Below are 23,189 nucleotides of genomic sequence, written 5' to 3' on the forward strand. Positions count from 1 at the left end.
GATTCACAGAGATAAACCAGTGCCTCAGGAAACATAATTCACCCACGTGCATAATTTTATAACATACTTCTTAAACACACAGTCACGGTCAAAGACAGTGATAACGTCGCATACTCAGTGCTTTACTTCATGTAGTGCATTCTTAAGGCTCATCTGCAGTTTAACACCATGTAACCACCATGCATCTAATGAATGGGCTTCTAACATACACAAATCCACTTAATTCATTAAAAATTCTAAAAATCTGAGAAGACTTTGAGCTTGGCATGTAAGGATTTTATGTTTTAATATCCCAATCACTGAGAAGACCAGGTGGAAACACGGTAACCCTGCCCTGTAAGCAAGAATGCACATGTACTTCCGTTGCATCATCACAAAGAACCCCCAAGACAACTCAATACTGAAGACTGTGAGGGGCATATTTATTACTTAGGCAAAGAAAATTCAAATGGCTTTCCTGGAGTCCAGGGTACCCCAAGACATATGCAAGGAATGAGGATAACTGTGGCAGCCCAAGAACTCTGCCACGGTGTCATAAACGCCATTATGCCAAGATGCACATTTTGAACACTGTGATTTGTTTCCCGCTATCATGGGACACGAGAAAATGAAACTCAAGACTCTGGTTAGAACAGGACAAGTGATGACCCCAGTTTTAAATAGGGTTCTTCATTGAAGGAAAACATAGAGCCATAAAAGTCAAAGTAGCTGACTTCAAATGGTTTACATCCCAGGATGAATCAGGTTACACTGATTTAAGCCCAATTTAATTTAGGCAGGTTTTTAACCACAAGAATAAGGACATTCTTAGTACATATTAATAATTAAACCAACATATACACAATTAGCAATATCCTATATAATATTAAATGTTTCAATAACTTGTTCTTGATTATTTGGTACCTAATTTGTTGCTTTGTTTTAAAAAACAAGCTCAACTTTATTTTACAGTGTACTTTGTATTTCTAATTGTATTGTGTAATTATTTCATTGAAGCTGGTACAATACAGTTCTCTGGGTTCTAGGAGCCAAATTCAACTGTATCTTCTGTTATCTGTTTGAATTCATAATTGCCTCTGCCATCCATATGCAGGTAGTACTACAGGAAAGAAGGGAGAAAGAAATCAATAAATGAGAATCTTCTTTCAGTCAGGAATTTATGTAGAGGTTATCATACAAGAAAATGACTGGTAACAAGCATTTTAAGCCACTAAAATTTTCGGAAGTTTGTACTCAGAAATGGATACCATTTTCCAAGGAAAGACTAAATGACAAAGTCTGCTCTTTTTAAAAATAGTCACAAAATACCTCTGCTTGTAGTGGATATAGCACTTTCCATTATGAGAACTAAAATACCAGACTTCCTTATTCATTTTAAAGGAACCAAATCTGTAAGCATCCCACAAATTAGAATGCTTCTGTCACTCCACAACCAAGGACCTGGTCAACAGAGGTGCAACTGCACTACGTGCAAGCCCATCAGATAGGACAGCCTCTAAAACATTTACTTTAGCTGGTTTCCCAGATCAGTTCAGATCCTCTATCTTAAGGCTTTTTGTTCATTTGTTGACTTGGCAAAGGAGGAAAAGAGCCCATATAATTCCATCCTACAAAGATGCCTAGGATAGCAGCTACAAAGCCTTCTGTTTGATTTAGTGTTTTTTTTGTTTACTGAAAAGATCTTCTTTTTTCCAGTTTTCTATATTGTTAGTTTAAGCTATTTTGGACTCAACACTGCAGCTCTTTGTGTCACCCCCTCCATCACATGGTCACTGATCTGATGGTTACTCTGCTACTTGTCTACACCTCCAGGAGAAGAGGAAAGGGGAAAGCCAAGTCCTTTCAGCATCCTATGGTTGTAATGTTTATGAACTTCTGTGAAAACACAAAGGCTTGGATATATTTTAAACTGCCTTGATATCCAGTTAGTCTTCCATTCAATTAACAAAGATGGGAAAATTATAATGTGCCATTATAAAACTATCTTTAAAAGTCAACAGCTTTACACAATTTCATTAAAGTTTATTAAGAGCTTTCATACAGACTACATCTGATCCTCATGGTAACCTATGAGACAGCTGGGCAAGGATCAGTAACTCTATTATACAGAGGAAACAGTGTCAGAAACAGTGTTGCCTAAACCCAGGTATTCTGACTTCAAATTCCATGGTCTTCATTTAACCATCTGTACACTATCATTTGGACCATAATATTCCTGAGACCAAAGACAGTACTCTACATCCCTCATAACACTTACCCCAGTATTTGGCTTTTTTAAAAAAAGGAGCTCATTCAGGTGTATTTTATGGGACAAGATAGCCTTACCTCACACCCTTTCTTTCACCTGAAATTCTGTATCATTTAGGAAGGAAAGGAGGAAGGAAAGAGAGAGAGAAAAAAACAGAAGGAGGGAGGAAGAAAGAAAAAGAGTGAGAGAAAGTAAGCAGGGAGAAAGAAAGAAAAAAAGGAAAGGAAGAAAAAATGAACTAAGCTGGGTTTATTCTTCAGGGTTGATCATTTTACATTAGGAGAGAGAATGGCACTATGACACTGCTGGAGAACCTGAACTGCTGTAAAACTCACTGTAGTATCTTTGTAAATTAGAGTGACCACTTAATGAATTCTATTTTATTATAGTGTGTGATGATAAACAGTTAACATTATAGTTTCCTCCTTGTAGTCCTGATTTCTACTAAAGCTGTCCCTAAACTTTTTGCCATCTGATCCTTCTTAAGACTCTCTTTCCTTTTGGTCAATAGAGAATAGTAAGAAAAGGCTGTGATCAGATTATGTACATTTTAGTCAGTTCACTATGTAACAGTGATTTATAAAACTGGAGAATCATTAACTGGTTCTCTAATACCTTTCCTATACAACTAGAGACTGTCCATGTTAATATATATTATAGCCCTCAAAATTGACAACTACAATAATATTTATAAAAATGCTATTTTACAACAATGAATTAGAATCACCTTTTCCCCTTAAATTATATATCTATAATGGAACACACACCAAGAAATCTAAAGTCATAATCACCTAAATTCATATTTGAAAATAAAACAAACTCTCACTATACCATTCAGTATAAGAAATACAAACCTCATGGTGTTTCCAAAGTGACTTTCTATGTGACACAGTGAAGAGGGTAATGCCAACCTAATACAAGGAAAATGATTTAGGTTTACATCAATAACACAGAGTTACAAATTAAATTAGTTTATATAATTTAAGCTGTTAAGATGACTGGCTTCAGTAGCTATAGTTAAAAATCAACTGATACCAAATGTTTAAAGTAACACAAAGTATAGGCCTTCAACTACATAATAAAAACTAACAAGTATCAATAGAGTCTAAGAAAGAAAAAAAACTAAATTAACAGTTACTAGCTTAATTAAGTGTATTATTTTGTTTCGGGCACAAAATATATATCCTACCATATTTTCTATTTTATTGTGAAAAATATATGAAAAGAGCATAAGGATGGTAAAAATAGCAAAAGGTCAAAATCAGGAAAATTAAATCAATATAGTATTGCCTACAATAAATCTGTTTTTCAAATACAGTATAATCTTTACTAGAGACTCCTTATTTTGGAACATGTCGTAGAATTCAGATTTTGGAAAAGCAGCATTTACCACTCCCAGAGGGTTCTGCGGTAGAATTCTGAAATTAACATATCAATGTTTCTGCAGCAACACATATGGACATGGACATTCGGTAAGATAAATATCAATAAAAGGGCTTAAAAATCTTCTGTTAGTTCAGGCCAGCTCTGGCTACCCAGTAAGCTTGCCACAAAACAATGAAAAATCTTTTTCAGTTTTAAAAGCTTACTGGATTTTAGACTGTGAATTAGGGTTTATGGACCATTCTTCAGATTTTCAAAACAACATCAAGAGATGTAGCTAGTTGCTCTGGATCAGTGACTCTCAACTGGGGAGAAGAGGCAGGATATTTCGCCCCGTAGAGGACACATTTCAAGGTCTTCTGACTGTCAAAACTAACAGTGCTAGAGACATCTAATGAGTTGAGATAAAAAATGTTGCCAAACATCCCACAAAGCAGAGGACAGCCTCCCACAACTAATAATCATCCACCCAAAACGTCAATAGTGCTGAGACCGAGCAACGCTGCTCTAGGATCACGGTTTCTCAACATGGGTCTCTCGAGGCTGAGAAACAGGCTAGGGTAACCAGGACATCTCCACCATGAGTTCCAAATCTTATTTTCATTTTGAGAATTAAAAAGAATTTGGGTAAGTATATTCTTCTTATCACTTCTATCATGAAATTTAAGTACCTAGGTTCCTGTATACACTTCTGCTGGTACCATGTGATGACTTAAACTGATATCGTTTAAAACTTTTAATGTGTAACAAGTTCGGGTGCCAAAGGAAAGGTTATCAGGTCAGAAACTGCATGACAAGTATACTGGCAGTTATTAATAAAACATATATTTCAATGGTGCAACACAGATGTGATTTTTGAAAGCTTACTTCAGATATCATTTCTCTTATAATTCTAAAATAATTAGATCAGATCTCAACTGAATGAAGGCATTCTTTATTACAGAATTATTTAAGTCAAAATACATAAGCAAAATTCAAAACAAGATCTGGAACTCTTCATATTATATTTGGACCTCACATTAAATCCAAACCAGTAGTTTAGTTTCAGCAAAATAGTATCAAATGTCTTTCTAATGCTGCATTTTGAAACTGTTTTAAAATTTCTTCTGTACTTAATTTGTAAGTTTGTACTGGTTTTGTAGCTGTAAAGGAGTTTTAAGTTCATACCTCATTTCATGTTTATCCATTTTCAAGTGCCATTTAAGTAATACAATTTATCAACTGGGGGCCTCACAGGAATTTTTTCTTTTAAATGGAATCTATACACAGGAGAATTACATATTTTATGCGGACTTGCAGCCTACAGCTAGATATAAGAGGAAATTGCATGGAGCTTCTAAGTCACTAATCAAATAGAGACTACATTGTTTTATGTATAAGAGAACTCCACAAACACCTCTTAATACCTTCCAATCTGAAAATCGTATAGACAAATGGATTAAAAAAAAGAAAGAAAAGACTACTATACTAAAAGAAGCCTTAGTAAAATATTGACCAGGCCAGACAAAAAAAATAGATACATTAAAAGTTGCCAAATAATTAGCCAATTTTTTTATTTAAAAAAATTTTTTAAATTTTCTTTATTAAAAAAAACAAACGATATTTAGGTAAAGCTAATGGAACAAATTAAGAAAATATCAGTTTATTAACACTGAGGACAGGGAATGAGATAAAGGGGAAAATTTTAATATTTATTTTATATCTAACACATGGCTAGAAAGAATTATATACAGAACTCACTGACAATTTTCTCTTTTAGTCGTACCTATTTATCAGTTTAAAATCTTTATGAAGGCAAGATACCTTCCTTTGATAGCAATTTTGTCACTTGATAACTTGGAATCTTCTCTTTGGATAGATGTTTGGCTGGACACAGAGTAAACTGGGAGCAGGGAATGAGAATTTATCACGCTCACCTTTCGACAATGACTGTAAATGTAGTCTTCCACATCCACACTAACGGCACTTGTACATTCATCCAAAATAGCAAACTGGGGCTTATGATAAAATAATCTTGCCATCTGAAGCATGAAAGGAAATACTCTGTATAATCAAATATCACACTACTGAATAAAATTAGTAAGCTAAAACAGATTTACTTTAAATATACATTTATATTCTTGTAAACAAAGAAGGAAATATATTCAACTCAAAAAATTTACTTCTCAGAAACAAAAACAACATAAAGAAACTTGATTGCTTTCATTGTCTTCCCAAGCAAAGGGAAAAATGTAACACATGGGAAATACTGTTAAAGAGTAAAGAAAAAGCTCTTGACTGATATGAGATGAAGTCGAGTTTTAAATTAATATTAAAAAATTCTCTAAACAAGATTAGAGGATATACATTTTAATGAACTCTTAGAATTCAGACTATAGATAACTCAATGCAAAAACTGACTATTTTTAAATAGTCTGTTGCTTAAGTAATGCCAACTAATATTAAGTTGCGAATGTATATTCCTACCAATAATGTCTGAGTGCACATGTTGTATATACCCCTGTGGTCAATATTGGGCATGTTCATTTTTAAAAGTCTATGTAAATTTTATAAGTCAAAATTAACATCAAGACTGTTACAGCTTAACATTTCTTTGATTAGCAGGAATGCTGAACATGTTGCTGTTTATTTTCCATATGTATTTTATTTTCCAGGAATTATTTATCCTGACCCTTTGTCTAACAGATATTCCAAATTGTCATCTGCCTCCTAACACCAATCTCGATGATATAAAGTGGGCACTTTCTATCCTTGCCCAATTTGTCTTCTCTGCAACACTGAACTCAGGTACCCATTCCCTCCTTGAGAAAGTGAGAGTGAGACCATGGCGTTTCAAGTATCTTAAGCTGTTTTCTCAAGTTTCTTTTCCAGTGTTTTCTCTTTTGCTGGACCATTCAATGTTGGGGTCCCTGAGGGTTCATTTCTAGGCCCTCTTCTGGTTTTCCTATTTTGTTTCTCTGAGTGATCTTTTCACGTCTCATGATTTCAAATATTATTTACATTTGTAAACTCCCCCAAATATCTCTCCCACCCATACTTCTGTTCTAATTCCCAGGTTGATACATAAAAATTCCTATTTAACCTCTCTATTTGGAATCTTACAGGACTCACAGACTTTAAACATCTAAAACTCAGCGAATTTCCTAGATTTCCCCCTTGAATCCATTCATCATTTCCTCCACCCCATACTGAACACTTCAGAGCAGCTGCTCAAGCTAGAAAGCTGTGAGTCCTGCCTGGTTTTCTCCTCCCCTACCCCGATCTTTAGTCCAAGTCAGCCCTGTGACGTCTACTCACTTTCCCCCAGCTTACAATCATGCCCTCAGCCCAGAGCACAATCTTCTGCCTGGATAACCACAAATAGCTTCCTGCTTCCTCCTTTGTGCCCCTTTAATTCTCCATGTAATCAGAGAGGATCTTCCAGAAATGTGAGAATTTCATTCTTCTACTTAAAACCCTTCAATGACGTCCCATTTCGCTTAGAATAAAATCCAAACTCCTTACCATGACCTACAAGATGCTGCACAACCTGATTCCTACTCACTCTCTGACCTCAACATTCCAGCACCATCACCTCCTCTCAACAACCAGGAGACAAGGTGTCACAGGCCTTAGAGGCTTAGTACATGTCACTTTCCTCATGTCTCAAACGCCTCACTCTGTTCCCTGCATCATTCAAATTTCTGCTTAACGTCACCTTCTCAGACAAACCTACCTGATCCCTCCCAACCCAAGGGGGTCCCTTTTGTAACATCTCTGTAGCTCTTCACACAGCATAAACTACATTGTCTGTTTCTTTGTCTATCCCTTAGGCTGTAATACAAAAACCAAGACACCGTTTTAATCACTCCTGCATACCTAACGCCTGTATAACATAGCAGACATTCAAATATTTGATCAATGAATAACCACAACAGCTTTCTTGGAGTTAACATTTTATTTATAAAGGGTGAGGAAGGGGAAACAGCAAGGACAGACTATCAAGAAGTTCAGCTGTGCAGAGAATGAAAGGTATAGACAACCTGGGAACTTTGGTTAAGGGAGAGTTTGGTTTTTAGATCACGGAGACCTGAAAATATCTTTCTGAAAGAGGACTGCTGCTGCTACTGCTAAGTCACTTCAGTCATGTCCAACTCTGTGCGACCCCATAGACGGCAGCCCACCAGGCTCCCCCGTCCCTGGGATTGTGTCCAGGCAAGAACACTGGAGTGGATTGCCATTTCCTTCTCCAGTGCATGAAAGTAAAAAGTGAAAGTGAAGTCGCTCAGTCGTGTCCGACTCGCAGCGACCCCAGGGACTGCAGCCTACCAGGCTCCTCCGTCCATAGGATTTTCCAGGCAAGAGTACTGGAGTGGGGTGCCACTGCCTTCTCTGGAAAGAGGACTAGAAGAAATTAAATATAGGTGTGTGTGTGTGTGTGTGTCAGGGTGTTGCAGAACTAAAGGAAAGGGATGTGATCAAGTTAGAGGAGGGAGGGTCCAAAAACACAGATGGAAACAGTTAGCCTAATTAGGCTTTCTCAAGAGGAAGGATGATATATCCTCCACAAACAGAGGAAACGAGTTCAGGACAGCCCAGTGCAAGGTTATTAAGAGGAGCGGTTATTTGAAAGCATTCAAATGCCCCTCCTCTGTGTTCCCAAGGAATGCTTTGCATTCCTTTGTCTCCACACTTACCACACTATATGGAAATTTTCTCATCATGTGTCCTTCTCTCTCCTACTATGTGGTTAGCCACTTGGTATTGCAATGCAAGGAGATTTTGAAGAATATGAACATTGCAGTCATACTGCTGCCTGAGCTTGACAAGCCACCCACGGCCTTCTACCAGCTTTAGCATTTACTAGATATCTTTGCCTGGCAAGCCACTTGACTGTTCTACAGTTCTGTTCCCTCTGTGGAATGGGATTCTCGTAGCTCTCACTCACAGGACTGCTGAGAGAATGAAGTGAGATAACCTGTGTAAAGTGCTTGGCGTGCTGCCTATCACCTATGGAGCACTCAATAAAAATTAGCTGTCATTTAACTGAAATAACAGCTTCTCTTTTTTCTTTAAGGAATAGGAGGTGCGTTATTCTGCTGAGAGTGGTGGGGTAATAATGGGGTAGAAGGCCTGAAACTGGTAGTTTTCATATGATTATCATGAAAAATGAGACAGAGGGACAAAAATCAGTAAAGTAACTGCCAAGACATGCTGCGAGTGCCTGAAAGACTGGAAACCATGGGAGTGCGGTGGCAGCAATCCATCTTTCTCTGACTTTTTTTCCAGCGGTGCTCAGAAGCCCATGTACAGAAACGCCAAGGCAAACAGCTGCTCTTGGGGTCAGTATTCAAGTAATATGAGAAAACAAAAAGTGAGAAAGGAAGTTAAGGGGAAGAGATCACTTGTTCATCTAAGAAATATCTCCTCTGTACCTCCTATGTGCCAGGGTCTGGATTAGTAAGTCTGTGCTGGATAGGAAAGAAGGCAGAGTCAAAAGGGACCTCATCAATTGGAGAAAAGGAATGGGTCAATATTAGAGAGATCTCAGTGACTTTGAGGAATGGGAACAACTGCCAATAAGGTAAAAGAAATAATTACAAAACGGACTTAAAAAAAACACTCAAAATCTTATGACAGTGGAATCTCTGGTAAGAGGCTTTGGGCCTTTCTTCATACTTTTGTAAATATTTCAACTTTTCCATCATATATACTTTTTCATTTAAAAATATATATATATATCACTAAAGAGGAAGAAGAAGGAATAGTGGAGCAGAGGGACTTCCCTGGTGTTCCAGTGGCTAAGACTTCACGTTCCCAAATGCAGGGGGCTCAGGTTCTATCCCTGAGCAGGGAACTAGACCCCCAGACAACACAACTAAGAGTTAGCATGCAGCAACTTAAAAAAAAGATCTTTCATGCTGTGACTAAAGGTTCTGTTTGCTGCAACTCAGACCTCATGTAGCCAAATAAATATTAAAGAAAGAATAGTGGAGCAGAAAAGATGACTATGAGTCAAAGAAATAAAGCAAGCCAATCTATAATATTATCTGGAGCAACCCTGGCTGATGGTGCTGGACCCAAATGAGTGTAATGAAGGAAAAAAACATGTTACCCAATCACTCAATATAATGCCCAATCACTTCAAATAATCACTCCTCCAGCCCAATATCCAGTTTGAGAATGGCTGATATATCTCTTCTGTTTATGACTTATTCATCACTCTAGATTAATTTCACCTTATAGCACTAGCCAAATGAATCACAATATTAGGTTGATATTAAGTTCATAAAGAATGGGTATGAATTGGGGGAAAACAGCATGCAAAACGTGTTCCTCACAGAGTGGGAGGCAACCCTGAGGCTGGGTATAACCTGAAGACAGAGAAGAAGCAATTCAGCAATACGCCAACTCTTTTGCTATGTTTCCTTGGCTACGGTTTTCTCTAATTTACACAAAGTCTACACTATCTCCCTCCAAAATTCCTCCGGATCTACTCAAGTTATGGTACTAGTTAGAAAATGACTCTTTAAACGTTATCCCTCTTGACAGAGTACTCCACGAATCACCCTTAATATGCTGTGTTTTATAGCCATGTTGGATTGGGGTAAGTTTAGTCAATTATAGAAAAACTAAAACAATTCCTTTCAAATGTTTCTTTATATTAGGAAATTTTTGAAATTCTAAGTAACTTTAAGCAGTAAATATTGAGCTCTGAAACAAGAAAACATATAATGATAGAGGGAAAGGGCAAGAACAGAACAAAGAATAAAAATAAAATTAATATCTCTAACACCTTCAGCTACTTTAGAGAGAACAGCCTGAGTAAGACGGAGAGATGTCTACAGGGGAAAAAGTACTAAAAGGGATCTCACAACCGAACCAGGACCAATGTGCTACAAAGTTCCCCTAACTTTTAGAAAAACAGATTAATGGTATATAACTGGATCTGCATCGTTTCCTTTCAAGGGAATATTTATGAATTTTTCAGAATTCTAAATTTACATGCAAATTATTCTTTTATTATCATAGAAACAACTATACTATAATATTGATAAATAAAAAGATTAATAAAACTGTATGCCTTGATTACCAAAATGCTGGATTCTAAGAGTGGACTTCATGCAACCAGCTGCATTGCTGTGCAGTATCTTCAGAGCACACTTACCGCCATTCTTTGCTTCTCTCCACCACTTAGCACATCCATCCAGTCCTGAACACTGTCCCAGCCACCTTCACGTTCAAGGATATGACTCAACTGGACATTATCTAAGTACTCCTTCAGCACCTTTTAGCAAAATGATTAAAGATGAAACTGTATTTAATATAAACCAACATTATCTGTCTTGCTTTATTTTTGAAACTACAATTGCTATAATTCTATTGCTAATGTCACTAAAAAAAGGTACATTTCACCAAAGAATGTGAAAGGTAAACCAAAAACTCTTTTATTGCCTATTTATAGTAATTTTGACAAAATAAATCTAGCAGCTTACAAAAAACATTATTGTGCACAATTAAGGGATGAGGACAATGAGGAAACAAATAATAGTCTAAAGATGACATTAAACATTCAACAGTCATATTTAAGTAAAATGGTTAACATCTTACCACAACCTGAAAAGTTATAATTAATGATAAGGCTTTAGAAGTTCTTTACAAAAGGTTAGGATTAACCTCCTGGCATCTAAAATACTTAATTGATTAAGATAAAGACTCTGAAATGGAGTGTTTTCAGTAAGTCTAGTATATAAACACTTCCTTACAAGGTCAGAAATCCCCTTCTTTTTCTGATCTTCCTTTCCATCTGGATATATCACTTGGTCTCGAAGTGTTCCAAGGGTCATATAAGGTCTCTGATAGTAAAAGAGCAAAAATCATTAGAAGCAAATTTATTAAAAAACAAAAGAGCTTTAAACCAAAGATTATAAAATAGCTCAAGCAAGGTCTTACCTGAGGAACATAAAATAACTTTCCTCTCTCAGGTTTAGTTAGACGTCCTCCAAAAAGAGGCCATAACTATAAAGGCACAGGAGGAAGAGGAACAGTTGTAAACTTCACACTGTGGTACAGATGACACGGCAAAGTAAGGCTGCAAAACCCTAAGGCCAGCTTTTACTTACTTCACCAAGAACACGGAAAAGTGAACTCTTTCCACAGCCGTTTGGACCACAGATTAGAACGTTGGCCCCAGATCGAACCTGAAAAAAAATCAGTCTATGAATTAATTACATAGAATATACACACAATGAACATTTCCTTAGAGTCAAATAAGCTAATGATAAGCTTTCCATTTTGTCTACAGATGTGATATTAGATAGAGGCAGTGGACGGTATGGATGAAGAGGCCTTTTACTTTTGTTTACTTTCCATTTTTACTCAGTCACTTCTTTTCCTCATTAAAAGCCACTATGGATTGATATCAACTTAAATCTCAATCAGAATACAAAGAGCTAAAGCTTGAATTCTTGAAAACACCAATTATGTATATACACAATCTATTTTTTTTTAATGCAGTTGTTCTATATATACCACTCTATAACTTGTTATTATTTAACAATATATCACAGATGTTCTTTTAGGTCAGTATATTCAGATTCTCCCCATTCTTTTCTTAATGCCTGCACTGTATTCCATAGTAAGGATGTATCAAAATTTATCTAAATACTCTCCTTTTGTGAATTATTTAGGTCATCTGCATTTTGTTTGCTTTTTAATAATACTGCAATGAAACTCCAAGTCAGGAAGCGAATTGACACACTAGTGAGAACTATTTCTATAGATCAGATTCTTAGAAATTATAAGTTGCATCAAAGTATATTATAAATATTTATAAGTTCACCAAACTGTTCTGCAAGAATGTAAAGATGGAAGTTAAATACAAAAATGTCAAGAGGGATTGAGTTCTAAGGTAATATAATGTGAGTTAATCAAACCTGTGATGAATCAAAAACCCTGGATCATAATTCTAGCCTTCACAGCAATGCAGCACAGCAGGAAACACATCAGAGAGAGATGAATTACCCTAGCTGTGGAACCTGTCTTTTTAAAAACTGTTGAGTCTTAGGTTCCTATTACTTAACTCAATGAATATGTATTGAATACTATGTGTCAGGCTCTGTTCTAAGGCAATACAGATATATTAGTGAGTAAAAGAGACCAAAAAAAAACCCCCAAACAACAACAACACACCAAAATCCTTACCCTTACCAGTATACATTCTAGTGGGAGACACAGGCAATGAGGAACATGCATAATAAATAAGTAAATTAAATAATACGTTAGAAAATAAGTACAATGGGGAAAAAACAGATCAAGGTTAAAAAAAAAAAAAAAACTAGGGGTTGGGGGCTGCTGCATTTTTAAGCTGGTCAGGCCAGGCCTCACTAAAAATGACAACTGGGCAAAACTTTTGAAAGAAGTAAACTAGAAGTTTATCTGGAGGAAGATCATTATAGTTTCCACCCACAAAGAGGAGCTACAAAAGCTGAGCAGGAATGCACCTGTCCTGTTCAAAAATCAGAGAGGTTTTTTAAAAGAAGTAAGAGCTAAAGAAGTAAGAGCCGGAGAGAACGGGAGAACTGAGCTCAGAGGGGAGACGGGGTGGCAGGGCAGTAGCAGGCAAATCCTACAGGGCACTGTAAGCCACTGAAGGAGCTTCTCCTGATGCAATAAACCCAGCCACGCGCATTAGTCACACCAGTCAAAAGGTGGAAGCAACAAAGCGTGGCATATACAGACAATGGAATATTACCATTCAGCCTTAAAAGGAATGAGATTCTGTATGTGCCACATGAATGAACCTGAAGACATGATGTTATGCAAAAAATGCCAGACACAGAAGGACAAATATGATGACTCCACTCACATGAGGTCCCCAGAATAGGCAAATTCATTGAGACACAAAGTAGAACAGGGGTTACGCAGGACTGAGGGGTGGGGAGAAAAAGGAGCTATTGTTTAATGGGTGGTTTCTGTTTGCTGCGAAGACAGTGGCGACGGCTGGACCATACACTAAATGTACTTACTGCCACTTAACTGTATACTTAAAAATAGTTAAAATGGTAAATTTTATGTTGTGTGCATTTTACCACAGTTGATCTCTAACAAAATGCCATAACTTATGCATATCAATATTATAGAAGGAGCTATTGTGAATTACTTTTCCAAATGAGGAGCAAGAAACTAGAGAAACTAGAGAGAAACTAGAGAGTCATTTTGATGGACTTCTAAATACATACCTCTTGCTTCTATACAACTGAAAATAGTGAATATTCCTAATAATACATTATATATAATAACTGTACTCTATTATAATAGGGGTGCCTTGAGGAGTGCCTGAAGTTCAGAGAACTATTAATTAAATGGATCCCTATCACCCTGATTTATCTAGATAATGTTAGCCATGAGTATTTTTTCCTGCACCTAACTACTTATTGTGGTTTTCACTGCCATCCTATAGCTCTCCACATTATTTGGCGCAACATGCCAGGAAACCTAGAAACCAAGTTTGTAATGATGTGTATAAATAATAGCTAGAGTTACTGAAATCCTTAGATACTCTTATGCATATATGTCTTAAGACTCAGCATGAACTTTTCTTTACTCCACGGTAATAATAATGTTGGACAAAACTTCCAATTATGCCATCAGCCATGGTAAGCCAGTGATAATTTTTCCAAATTAAAGAGTTATAGGACCGTATTTCCCCGCCCCCGCCCCGGATTGAATTACGACTAAAAGCCAAGGATAAACTTTCACTGAAAACCAAGTTCTTAAGAACACTCTATTACTGAGGATCCTGGATTGCTTTACTAGGGCAACGAATGCTTTGAACTACATATTTTTCTTTATTTTCCAGCAAGCCAGATGGGGAGAAAACAATCAGATGCTAAAAAAAAAAAAAGAGAGACGTTTGTTGAATTTTTAAAAAATTATGTTAAACAAACGTTGGAAAAGACAAAATAAATGAGAAAAAGGCAAATCTAACTTAAAATATCTTAAGTCAGAAACAGACAGAAGAAAAGCTTTTAACAGTGGACCAAAAGGACAGATGCCAAAGAAAGCTCCCAGTGGAGAAGAACACAACACAAGAATCATAGAACAGGTCAGAGTGGTATAGAATACGATCACAGAGTTAAAAAAACTTACACAAGCAGGACGGTAAAATAAGACTTTCCAAAATGAAACCAAAATAAAAGCAAAAAAGTAAGGGCCTCTCTGAGGCTAAAAAAGTGAAGTTACCAGGACTGGCCAGAAGTATACTAAAATTCAAATATAAAGGTTTTAAAGGGACGGGCTTTGGACTAGAATGAAAAGGACAGCAGTAGTGTGGTCGCCTTATGACAAAGTGAGCAGACCAAAACCATGATCTACTTTCTCCTGTATCTGTACACACAGACCCAAATCTCTCCTCACCAGGCACAAGACATGTCTGCATCTGTGCTGCTGGTGTACTCTCTGCTGCATAAAGACAGAAGTAAGACAAAGCAGGAGAAAGGGCCCAGAGCATTCTTCAAGGGAGAAAATCTCATGGCTCTTTCTATGCCTGGGTGATAACAATAAAGGGGCTACTGGAAATCTATCAAAGATGGGGTTTTGAGCTCTGTTTATTCCTGCTACCAAGCCCTGTCGGTGGCCACGTACTCTTGTCAACGGAGCCTACTTGACTGCAGCACCCAGGGCTAAATGAAAAACACACTTCTGTAATACTTGTGCCATTAAACATTTATCAACCATATTCACATTTTTGGTACTTCCCTTTGTGTTTCCTGGCTTTAAAACAAACATGACAATATATAATATTCAATACTGAGTAAGTCTCAAGTACTTTACAAAACTAACACATTACAGTTTTATAGTTTTTCTAAAAGAAAGTGGAGATGTACGTAATAAATATACACGCTAAAAGTAGAAAAACTAAAGACTTACCTAATAACACTTTGAAAATAAATCTAATAACTCTACTTCTATTTTACAAACTATCAGACAACATTCTTCAAGGCAAGCAATTGGAAATAATCTCTATATACAACACAAATTACAGAGGGCCATGAACACAGAGAATGTGGAGAAGAATTCTGGAGTTGTGCTTTCCAATACGATAGCCACTAGTCACATGCGGCTATTTAAGGGCAGATTTATTAAAATTAAGAAAAATTTAAAATTCAGTTCCGCAACTGTACTAGCCACATTTCAAGAGTGCAATAGCCACATGTGGCTACTATAGTGGAAAATGCAGATACAGACCATTTCCACATCTCAGAAAGTTCTACTGGATAGTGTTACTCCAGAGTAATGCTATCGGGGACTAGAGAGACAGCACATGCAACAGACACTGACTGCCGTCTTCAAGATTTTCAGATGTGAGCTATATTCATAAAGTCACAATAGATAAAACAGAGTAATAACCCCTGTGTCTGTGAGAATCCTATAAAATCATACAATAATTCTCATGTTTTGCTTTTGCTTTTTAATTTGGCCTGCTCTTTTGGTTAACAGACTTGTGAATCAGCATCACAGTTCACTTGGCTCGAGCTGCCTTGTGTCTCGGGTGAAGGGCAATCTGCAGTGCTACTGTGCTGGTCTCGCATGGTTTTCATCAGTAATATAGAAAACTATATTTTGTTTTTATAGGTATAGATCTTCCTGTACCATCAAAACAATAGCCACTCATAAATTATTTTAATTTAAAGAGACTAATGTTATATATGCAAGGTTAAATATTCATCTTACAGTGAAGATTCCAATTATCTATATCTTCTCTGGCTTTTTTGAAAGGGACTTTATTTGCAAAAAGGTTTTTTGAGAGCAGTATTTGAAACTTAAGTCCTGTCAACTAAAAATAGATTTCTGTTTCAAAGACTTTTTACTTTTTATTCCAATTATACTGAGATCTCACTGACGTGCAGTACTGTTTAAGGTATACAGCACAGTGATTTAATGCCCATTCACCATGAAATGATTATCATGGTAAGTTCAGTGAACATCTCATATGGATGTCAGATTAAAGAAACAGAAAAAAAAAAGTATGTGTGTGATGAGAACTCTTAGGTTTTCCGCTCTTAACAACTTTCACATACAACATCCAGTATTGTTTTTATATTTATCATGTTGTATATTACATCCCTAGTACTGATTTATCCTGTAACTGGAAATTTAAAATACCTTACTCCAACGCAGCCCTCCTTTACAAAGGCTTACTTTTCAAAGCAATTTTGTGGATTCAGAGACTAAGTGAAGCCTTAAAATTCTTTTAAACATTCAGACAACAGTTTCTCAGTTCACGTTTTGAAGATGATTTAGGCTTTTATACAACCATGTAAAAACTTACTTCAAAATTAAGGTCTCGAATCAAGATATCTCCATTTGGCGTTGCTAAAGGAACATGATCAAATCTATAGAGGAAATTAATAAAAAGAGAATAGTTTGACATTAAACACTAAGTAGATGTAGCTGAAAGAGAAAGGCTACTGTGTAGTTTAACAAATGTTTATGGTGCTAAAGAACCCTTTTCTGTACATACTTTATAATGTTATCTGTATTGATGATTTCTCCAATTCCAGGTATCAAGGGAATGTCTTGTGCTCCTTCAACACATTAAATGGAAAAATAAGTATTAAAGCATCAAGTCATGTCAGCAAAAACGTATGTGACTGAGTGCCTTCATATTTACCCTTTTCCTGTTGTGAGACCATAGTGCGTTCATATTTGCCCTGATTTAAATCCTTTAGTACTTGCATTAATTCTGTAATCCGAGCAGTAAAGCTGGAATTAAAAAAAGAAAAAGAAACGAAGAAAGCCATAAGCAAAACTCCAAAGGCTATCATATCTTTTATTGTTTATTATTTACTTGAATATAATTGACATGTAACATCAAGTTCTTTTATTTTATACAAACCTGACTTAAGTTTCTAAACTGATTATGTAGTTTCAACGAAATCACTTAAAAGAATTCTCACCAACATTAATGATATTATACAAGTATTAGTGATACTATACATTTTACTATTATGGTTTAGTAGGAGAGCAGGAAGATGGGGCTAAGAAAAGAGGTCTCATAGGATCCCACCGCAACAGATACTGACTTTATTAATAGGCAAGTCAAGAAGGTTGTCTGCCACTAGAACTTTAAGGAATTTTCCAGTAAATACTAAAAAAGGACACACACTAGTGGCATTTCTTAGGTCGATGAAGCACGAACCCTGGGTCCCTGCTGGGGTGAGCTACACAGCCTTGGATAAAGCTGGCCTTTCTCTCTGAGGACATCATTTATTCTAAGTATGCCATATGCACACTACTTTCCTGCAAACAGGGAAGAATTGGGGAGATCCTTCTCCTCCTTCCTCTGAAGAGGGGGAAAGATGAAGTGTTCTTAATATTAGAGAGAAATCACTGTGGTGATAAGAGAGAAATCAAAACTACTGACAGGAAGTTGAAAAGTATGAATGGCATGATGGTTGAGGAGAAAGCATTCTAACCAGAGAAGCAAACAGAATTGTTCTGTGAATAACAAGCAGAAACTTCCTAAAGGAATGGAAGCATCCTCTAAGCCAGGAAATGTAAAGGCCTGAGGAAGTTATTGACAAGTTGGAAGAAAGTCAGCGTTCTCAAGAAAGACCCCTCACAGGAGTTACAGCTTCTTCTATCTTGTCATAAAGACCTTAACTGCTAAAGGCGTAGAGAAGAAGGGATATGCAAATTAATCACAGGCCTGGAAAAGATCCAAAGTCATTCAACTTCTTCAGAACCTGAAACTTAAGGCCTTTTTTTACATTATGTATTGTCTTAAATACCATACCAAGCCCTTTATACTAGACTTTGAAATTTTGAAATATTTAATTCCATTTGATGGTCTAAGAATAATTTTACCAGACACCCTAACAGGTTTACAACTGGACTTAGAGCTACCACAAGGTAACTTTTTCTTTTTTTTTTTTCCATTAAAATAAACTTCATCCTTGCTTCTGCATTACCAGTACCAAAGAGCGAAGGGGAAGAAAAGTCTGGTAGAGGACAAAAAAGTCCAAATGAAAAGATTTTATTCACTAACTTAATTTTCTGTAAATTAAGGAAAGACTGCCATGATTCAACATTTCCCATCTTATTGAATACCAGTATTCACAGAGCAGACAGCTTGAGAACAACTAACCTAGTTTAAGGCTCAAAACAGCTATCTTAAGGAAACATGAAAAGTACACTATCAGAAAAAACTCTTCCTCATTTTCTATCAAAACCAGCTTCCAAGAGTAGGAAATATGAGGATTCAGGTGCTCCTTATCTCAACCTCAACTGGTCACAATCATTAAGGATAACATCCAGAAAAAAAAAAAAAGATTCTCTGCAGTTGCTCAGTATTACAAATCTTAACTTACCCAGCCAATCGAGTCATTTCACGGCCAGCCAAAACTATTCGACCCAGAGCCTGAGACATTCGCAAAAGCATTCTTCCACTCTGGTAGTAATCCTGAAATAGAAAGAAATATTAGTTTTCAGCTGTATTTCGAAGATTAAAACTAGCTTTTTCACATTTTTTATTTTTAAGGTTTCAATTGAGTCTGACTACCATTACCACTTTACCTCCAGAAGTTCCGAATGTGAGCTCTTCAGATGTCGAGGATGAGACAAGTCTAAGAAAGGACGACTGACGACTAGGTAACCAACAACAGTGGCAAGATCTGCAACCAAACAGTTAAGGTTGGAAACCATCACAACACCTCACTTTCCCCACAAATCCCATTCCACCATCTCTTTTAAAGCATACTTACATTTGGCAATTATGCTGTCAATGAAGCCCATAGAGAACCGAAACAAGATGAAATTATGCAGGTGCTCCACCTGATAGAAAGCAAACACAAAATATATATACACTTCCCATGTATTAAGGAAAATTAATCTACCATGAGGACGAAAGAAACTGTATAATTTATGTACTCAACAAATATTTACTGAGTACCTATAATTTCTGATTACAGTATACATCACATTTCATTGAGCACAATGCTGATCACAGAACAGGTGCCAAACAAAGCCTTCATGAATCCATTTTTATGCAAACAGAGTAGAAAACATAAAGAATATGTGTGTGGTGTCCCTTGCATGAAACAGTACAATGATACTGTATTCATAATACTGTTGGACACATATATGCAAAAATTGATAATCAAAACAAACAAAAACAGAAACAGAAAGATAATTTAGGTGAAACTAGCTGTCTGGAAATAGCATTCAATGCTTTGCTTTAGTTGGAAACACCTGGTATTTCTCTGAGACTTGTATTACATTCAATTTGACCCAAGTGCTAATGTAACGCCGCATAGCTTGAGCCTGTAGTTTTAATCTCAGCATGCATTACCCCAAATTTGCAAATCTAAAAATGTATTTTATTCTGCATTTTTAATGTTCTTGACTTTTTCATCTTTCAGACTACTCAGGCCCTGCATGATCTGCCACTGGGCTCTGTCTTCAACCTCTTCTGCTTCTACTTTGCTCTTTCTCACTGAGCTCCAGAAATACTGGTTCCTCAAACATGCTTCTGCCTCAGGCCTTTGCTCGCCTTGTTTCCTCTGTCAGGATTACTGATTTCCTAGATATAAATGCCACCTTCAAGCGAGACTTTCTTGTCATCCTAAATTGCTTGGCAATAGCCCCCATCACACTCTACCACTTTATCCCATTTTATTTTTGGTCACAGAATTCACTATGACCTGAAAGCATATAAAATATTTGTTTACTTGTTTATATCTCCCCCACTAAAATGTGGGTTTCCTGAGTACAAGGTAGCTTGCTCTTAATATCTTCTGCAAAAGAACAATGGCTGGAACAATTATCCAGTGAATGCCAGATGTTATATATTGAGCTCAGTGATGAAGATGCAACAATGAATAAAAAGACAAGGTTCCTGAGCTCATGGAATTTACATTCTAATGAAGAAGACAACCAGTAAAAAAAAACAAGATAATTAGAAATTGTAATGAATGCTTTTAAGAAAAACAGATCATTAAAATGGGAAGTAACTGGTGAAGGTCATTTTAGACAGATTAATCAAAGAAGACATGGCCCCCAAAGGTGTTAACTTTGGGGCTGAACTCTAATGCAAAATCATGGGCAAGCTATGTGAAGAGTGAACTAGTTAATAGCAGTCCCTTAGACAATTACCGTAAATGCATTTTATCAGTGAATGCTATCAAATTTGTCATGTTAAACATAAAAAAGACAAAAATTCAATTTCTTTAACCTTAATTTAAATAATTTAAAATAACAACTTCTTTAACCTTTAAAAATCACCTCAAATATGTATTTGAGGTGTATGTATTTGATTTCAAAACTTTCCACTAAAATGTAAGCTCCTTAAAGGCAAGATTTGGTCCATTACACACCACTGTCACCTGGACAAGCAAGACACCTTTAGATGGTGCTCCGTATCTTCTCAATGAATAATCAACAAAATTAACTAAATTCAAATCTTCCACGTGGCAAGTAGATAAAAACCGAAGCATAGTTTGCATACAGTTTACATAAGAAACAATGTTTATATTCTAAGTAAAGGGTCAGCAAACTATGATCCACAGTTCATAGGCAGCCTGCCACTTACTTTAGTAAATAAAGTTTTATTAGAACACACCACATCCATTCATTTACATATGGCTACTTTGAAGGAGAGAGTTGAATAGTTGCAAGAGAGACCACAGGGCCTGAAAAGCCCATACATGGTACTTATCTTGCCCACTATAGAAAATGTTTGCTGAACTGTGCTCACAGTATTCCCAGGAACAAATTCTTTCTGTAAGTATCACTAAATTTATCATTAAATAAGACTCCTAAGTAACCACTTCAAAAATACACTGATAATTATTTTAATAAATCCACCCATTTTTATTACTGGGCAGCTTAACATATTGGTTTGATAGTTTTTAGGAAAACACAGCATAAAAATTCTTTATAGGTATTTAAAAATAAATGTTTGAAAGATTAAAGGTATATACGTATCCTGGCACAGGTCAAAATTTTTTTTTCCATACATACATGAGCCTCCAACATGTTATCTTACCAGTTTTTGGAAGACTGAGTGGATTGTCTGCTTTTCTCTTTTATTTCCATTGTAAAAGGCAACTTCTTCACTATTAAGGAAAATAGTTTAGCAATTAGTTTTAATGCTACTTAAGCCTAGAAAATAATTTAAAATACCATATTTATTGACTAAGTATTTGTATATAAATGGACACTCTGTGACTAACAGTTTACTGGGTACTTCTCAAGCCATGATCTGTACATAGCTCAACTGATCAGAGCACAGGAATATACACCTGACGGCATCACAGGCGGCACTAGTGACACGAGCTGCATATCCCACCTGCAGCCTGGCTGGAAAAGATGTGCTCAGCTAGTTCTCAGAAAAGTGAATAAAGAAACAAGAAGGAAGACGCCATGACATACAGAAGGCAGCACTGGGACAGCCATCTGAGGCTACAAACTGGGTAAAGATCCAGCCAGAAGGGAGAGGAGACAACAGGAGTTAGGAAAAACAAGCAGTGATGCATGACACATAGCCTTTACAGGACAGAAAAACTAACTCCTGCCCGCCTGACAGTTGCCAGCTCCCAGGAGGCCTAGCTGCACAGCGGCCCTTATTCTTGGAACCCCACCATATCCTCACAACAATTCCCATTTCCTTGAGCTGATCTGAATGGGTACACAGGGGCCACAACAATCTTGAAGGTGAAGATGAAGTCGCTCAGTCGTGTCCGACTCTTTGCAACCCCGTGGGCTGTAACCTACTAGGCTTCTCCGTCCATGGGATTCTCCAGGCAAGAATACTGGAGTGGGTTGCCATTTCCTTCTCCAGGGGACCTTCCCAACCCAGGGATCGAACCCGGGTCTCCTGCATTGGAGGCAAACGCTTTAACCTCTGAGCCACCAGGGAAGCCCACAATGATCTTAACTAGGTAAAAAAGAGCATTTTATGAGTGAAGAAAGGTTCAGTGTAGTTAATTTGCAGAGGTCATGCAGCTGACAAGTTAAACAGATGAGACTATAACTTGTATCTGACCCTAACATCTAGTTTTCCGCTCTACCCAGACTGATGCAAACTGTCCCAGCAAAGTATCTCTTACAGCAGAGGAAAGGAAAGATTTACGTACGAGTCTAGAAGGCAGAGTTAAAACACAATATTTCTTAAAAGTCTCTTCCCCCGCCTCAAAAATTTATGTGAACATTATATTCTAGTCTAAAATGTACCTGTGTTTTTTTTGCATCATAAAAACAAGGTAGCCCTTACCTCAACACCTTTAAGTAAATTAACTTTCCATATAGTTGCATCATCATTGACCAGCCTTTCCCAGTTTCCTTTACACAATAATAGCCCCAGGGAGAAGGCAATGGCACCCCACCCCAGTTCTCTTGCCTGGAAAACCCCATGGATGAAGGAGCCTGGTAGGCTGCAGACCATGGGGTGGGTCGCTAAGAGTCAGACACAACTGAGTAACTTCACTTTCACTTTTCACTTTCATGCATTGGAGAAGGAAATGGCAACCCACTCCAGTGTTCTTGCCTGGAGAATCCCAGGGACAAGGGAGCCTGG

At 36.9% G+C, this 23,189-nt stretch overlaps 1 protein-coding gene and 1 non-coding gene across 2 annotated transcripts in view; both read right to left on the reverse strand.

The window, feature by feature from the left end:
* Positions 1–959: 959 nt before the first annotated feature.
* Positions 960–23,189, reverse strand: part of ABCD3 (ATP binding cassette subfamily D member 3) — a 78,299-nt gene continuing 56,069 nt past the window's right edge. Inside the window, exons 10-23 of the mRNA XM_052637152.1 lie at positions 21,660–21,729; positions 19,378–19,447; positions 19,190–19,287; positions 18,985–19,076; positions 17,286–17,377; positions 17,136–17,199; positions 16,944–17,007; positions 11,734–11,811; positions 11,564–11,629; positions 11,377–11,466; positions 10,779–10,898; positions 5,548–5,652; positions 3,103–3,159; positions 960–1,099 (exon numbers count right to left, since the gene is read on the reverse strand). Of these exons, the coding sequence (XP_052493112.1) occupies positions 1,022–1,099; positions 3,103–3,159; positions 5,548–5,652; positions 10,779–10,898; positions 11,377–11,466; positions 11,564–11,629; positions 11,734–11,811; positions 16,944–17,007; positions 17,136–17,199; positions 17,286–17,377; positions 18,985–19,076; positions 19,190–19,287; positions 19,378–19,447; positions 21,660–21,729 (1,144 nt within the window). The 3' untranslated portion in view covers positions 960–1,021. The remainder of the gene's footprint in view (positions 1,100–3,102; positions 3,160–5,547; positions 5,653–10,778; positions 10,899–11,376; positions 11,467–11,563; positions 11,630–11,733; positions 11,812–16,943; positions 17,008–17,135; positions 17,200–17,285; positions 17,378–18,984; positions 19,077–19,189; positions 19,288–19,377; positions 19,448–21,659; positions 21,730–23,189) is intronic.
* On the reverse strand, positions 22,461–22,532 carry TRNAW-CCA (transfer RNA tryptophan (anticodon CCA)). Its single transcript has one exon. It is a non-coding gene; the product is annotated as a tRNA-Trp (tRNA).

The sequence above is a fragment of the Budorcas taxicolor genome, chromosome 3 (assembly GCF_023091745.1).
Source record: "Budorcas taxicolor isolate Tak-1 chromosome 3, Takin1.1, whole genome shotgun sequence".
Lineage (NCBI taxonomy): Eukaryota > Metazoa > Chordata > Mammalia > Artiodactyla > Bovidae > Budorcas > Budorcas taxicolor.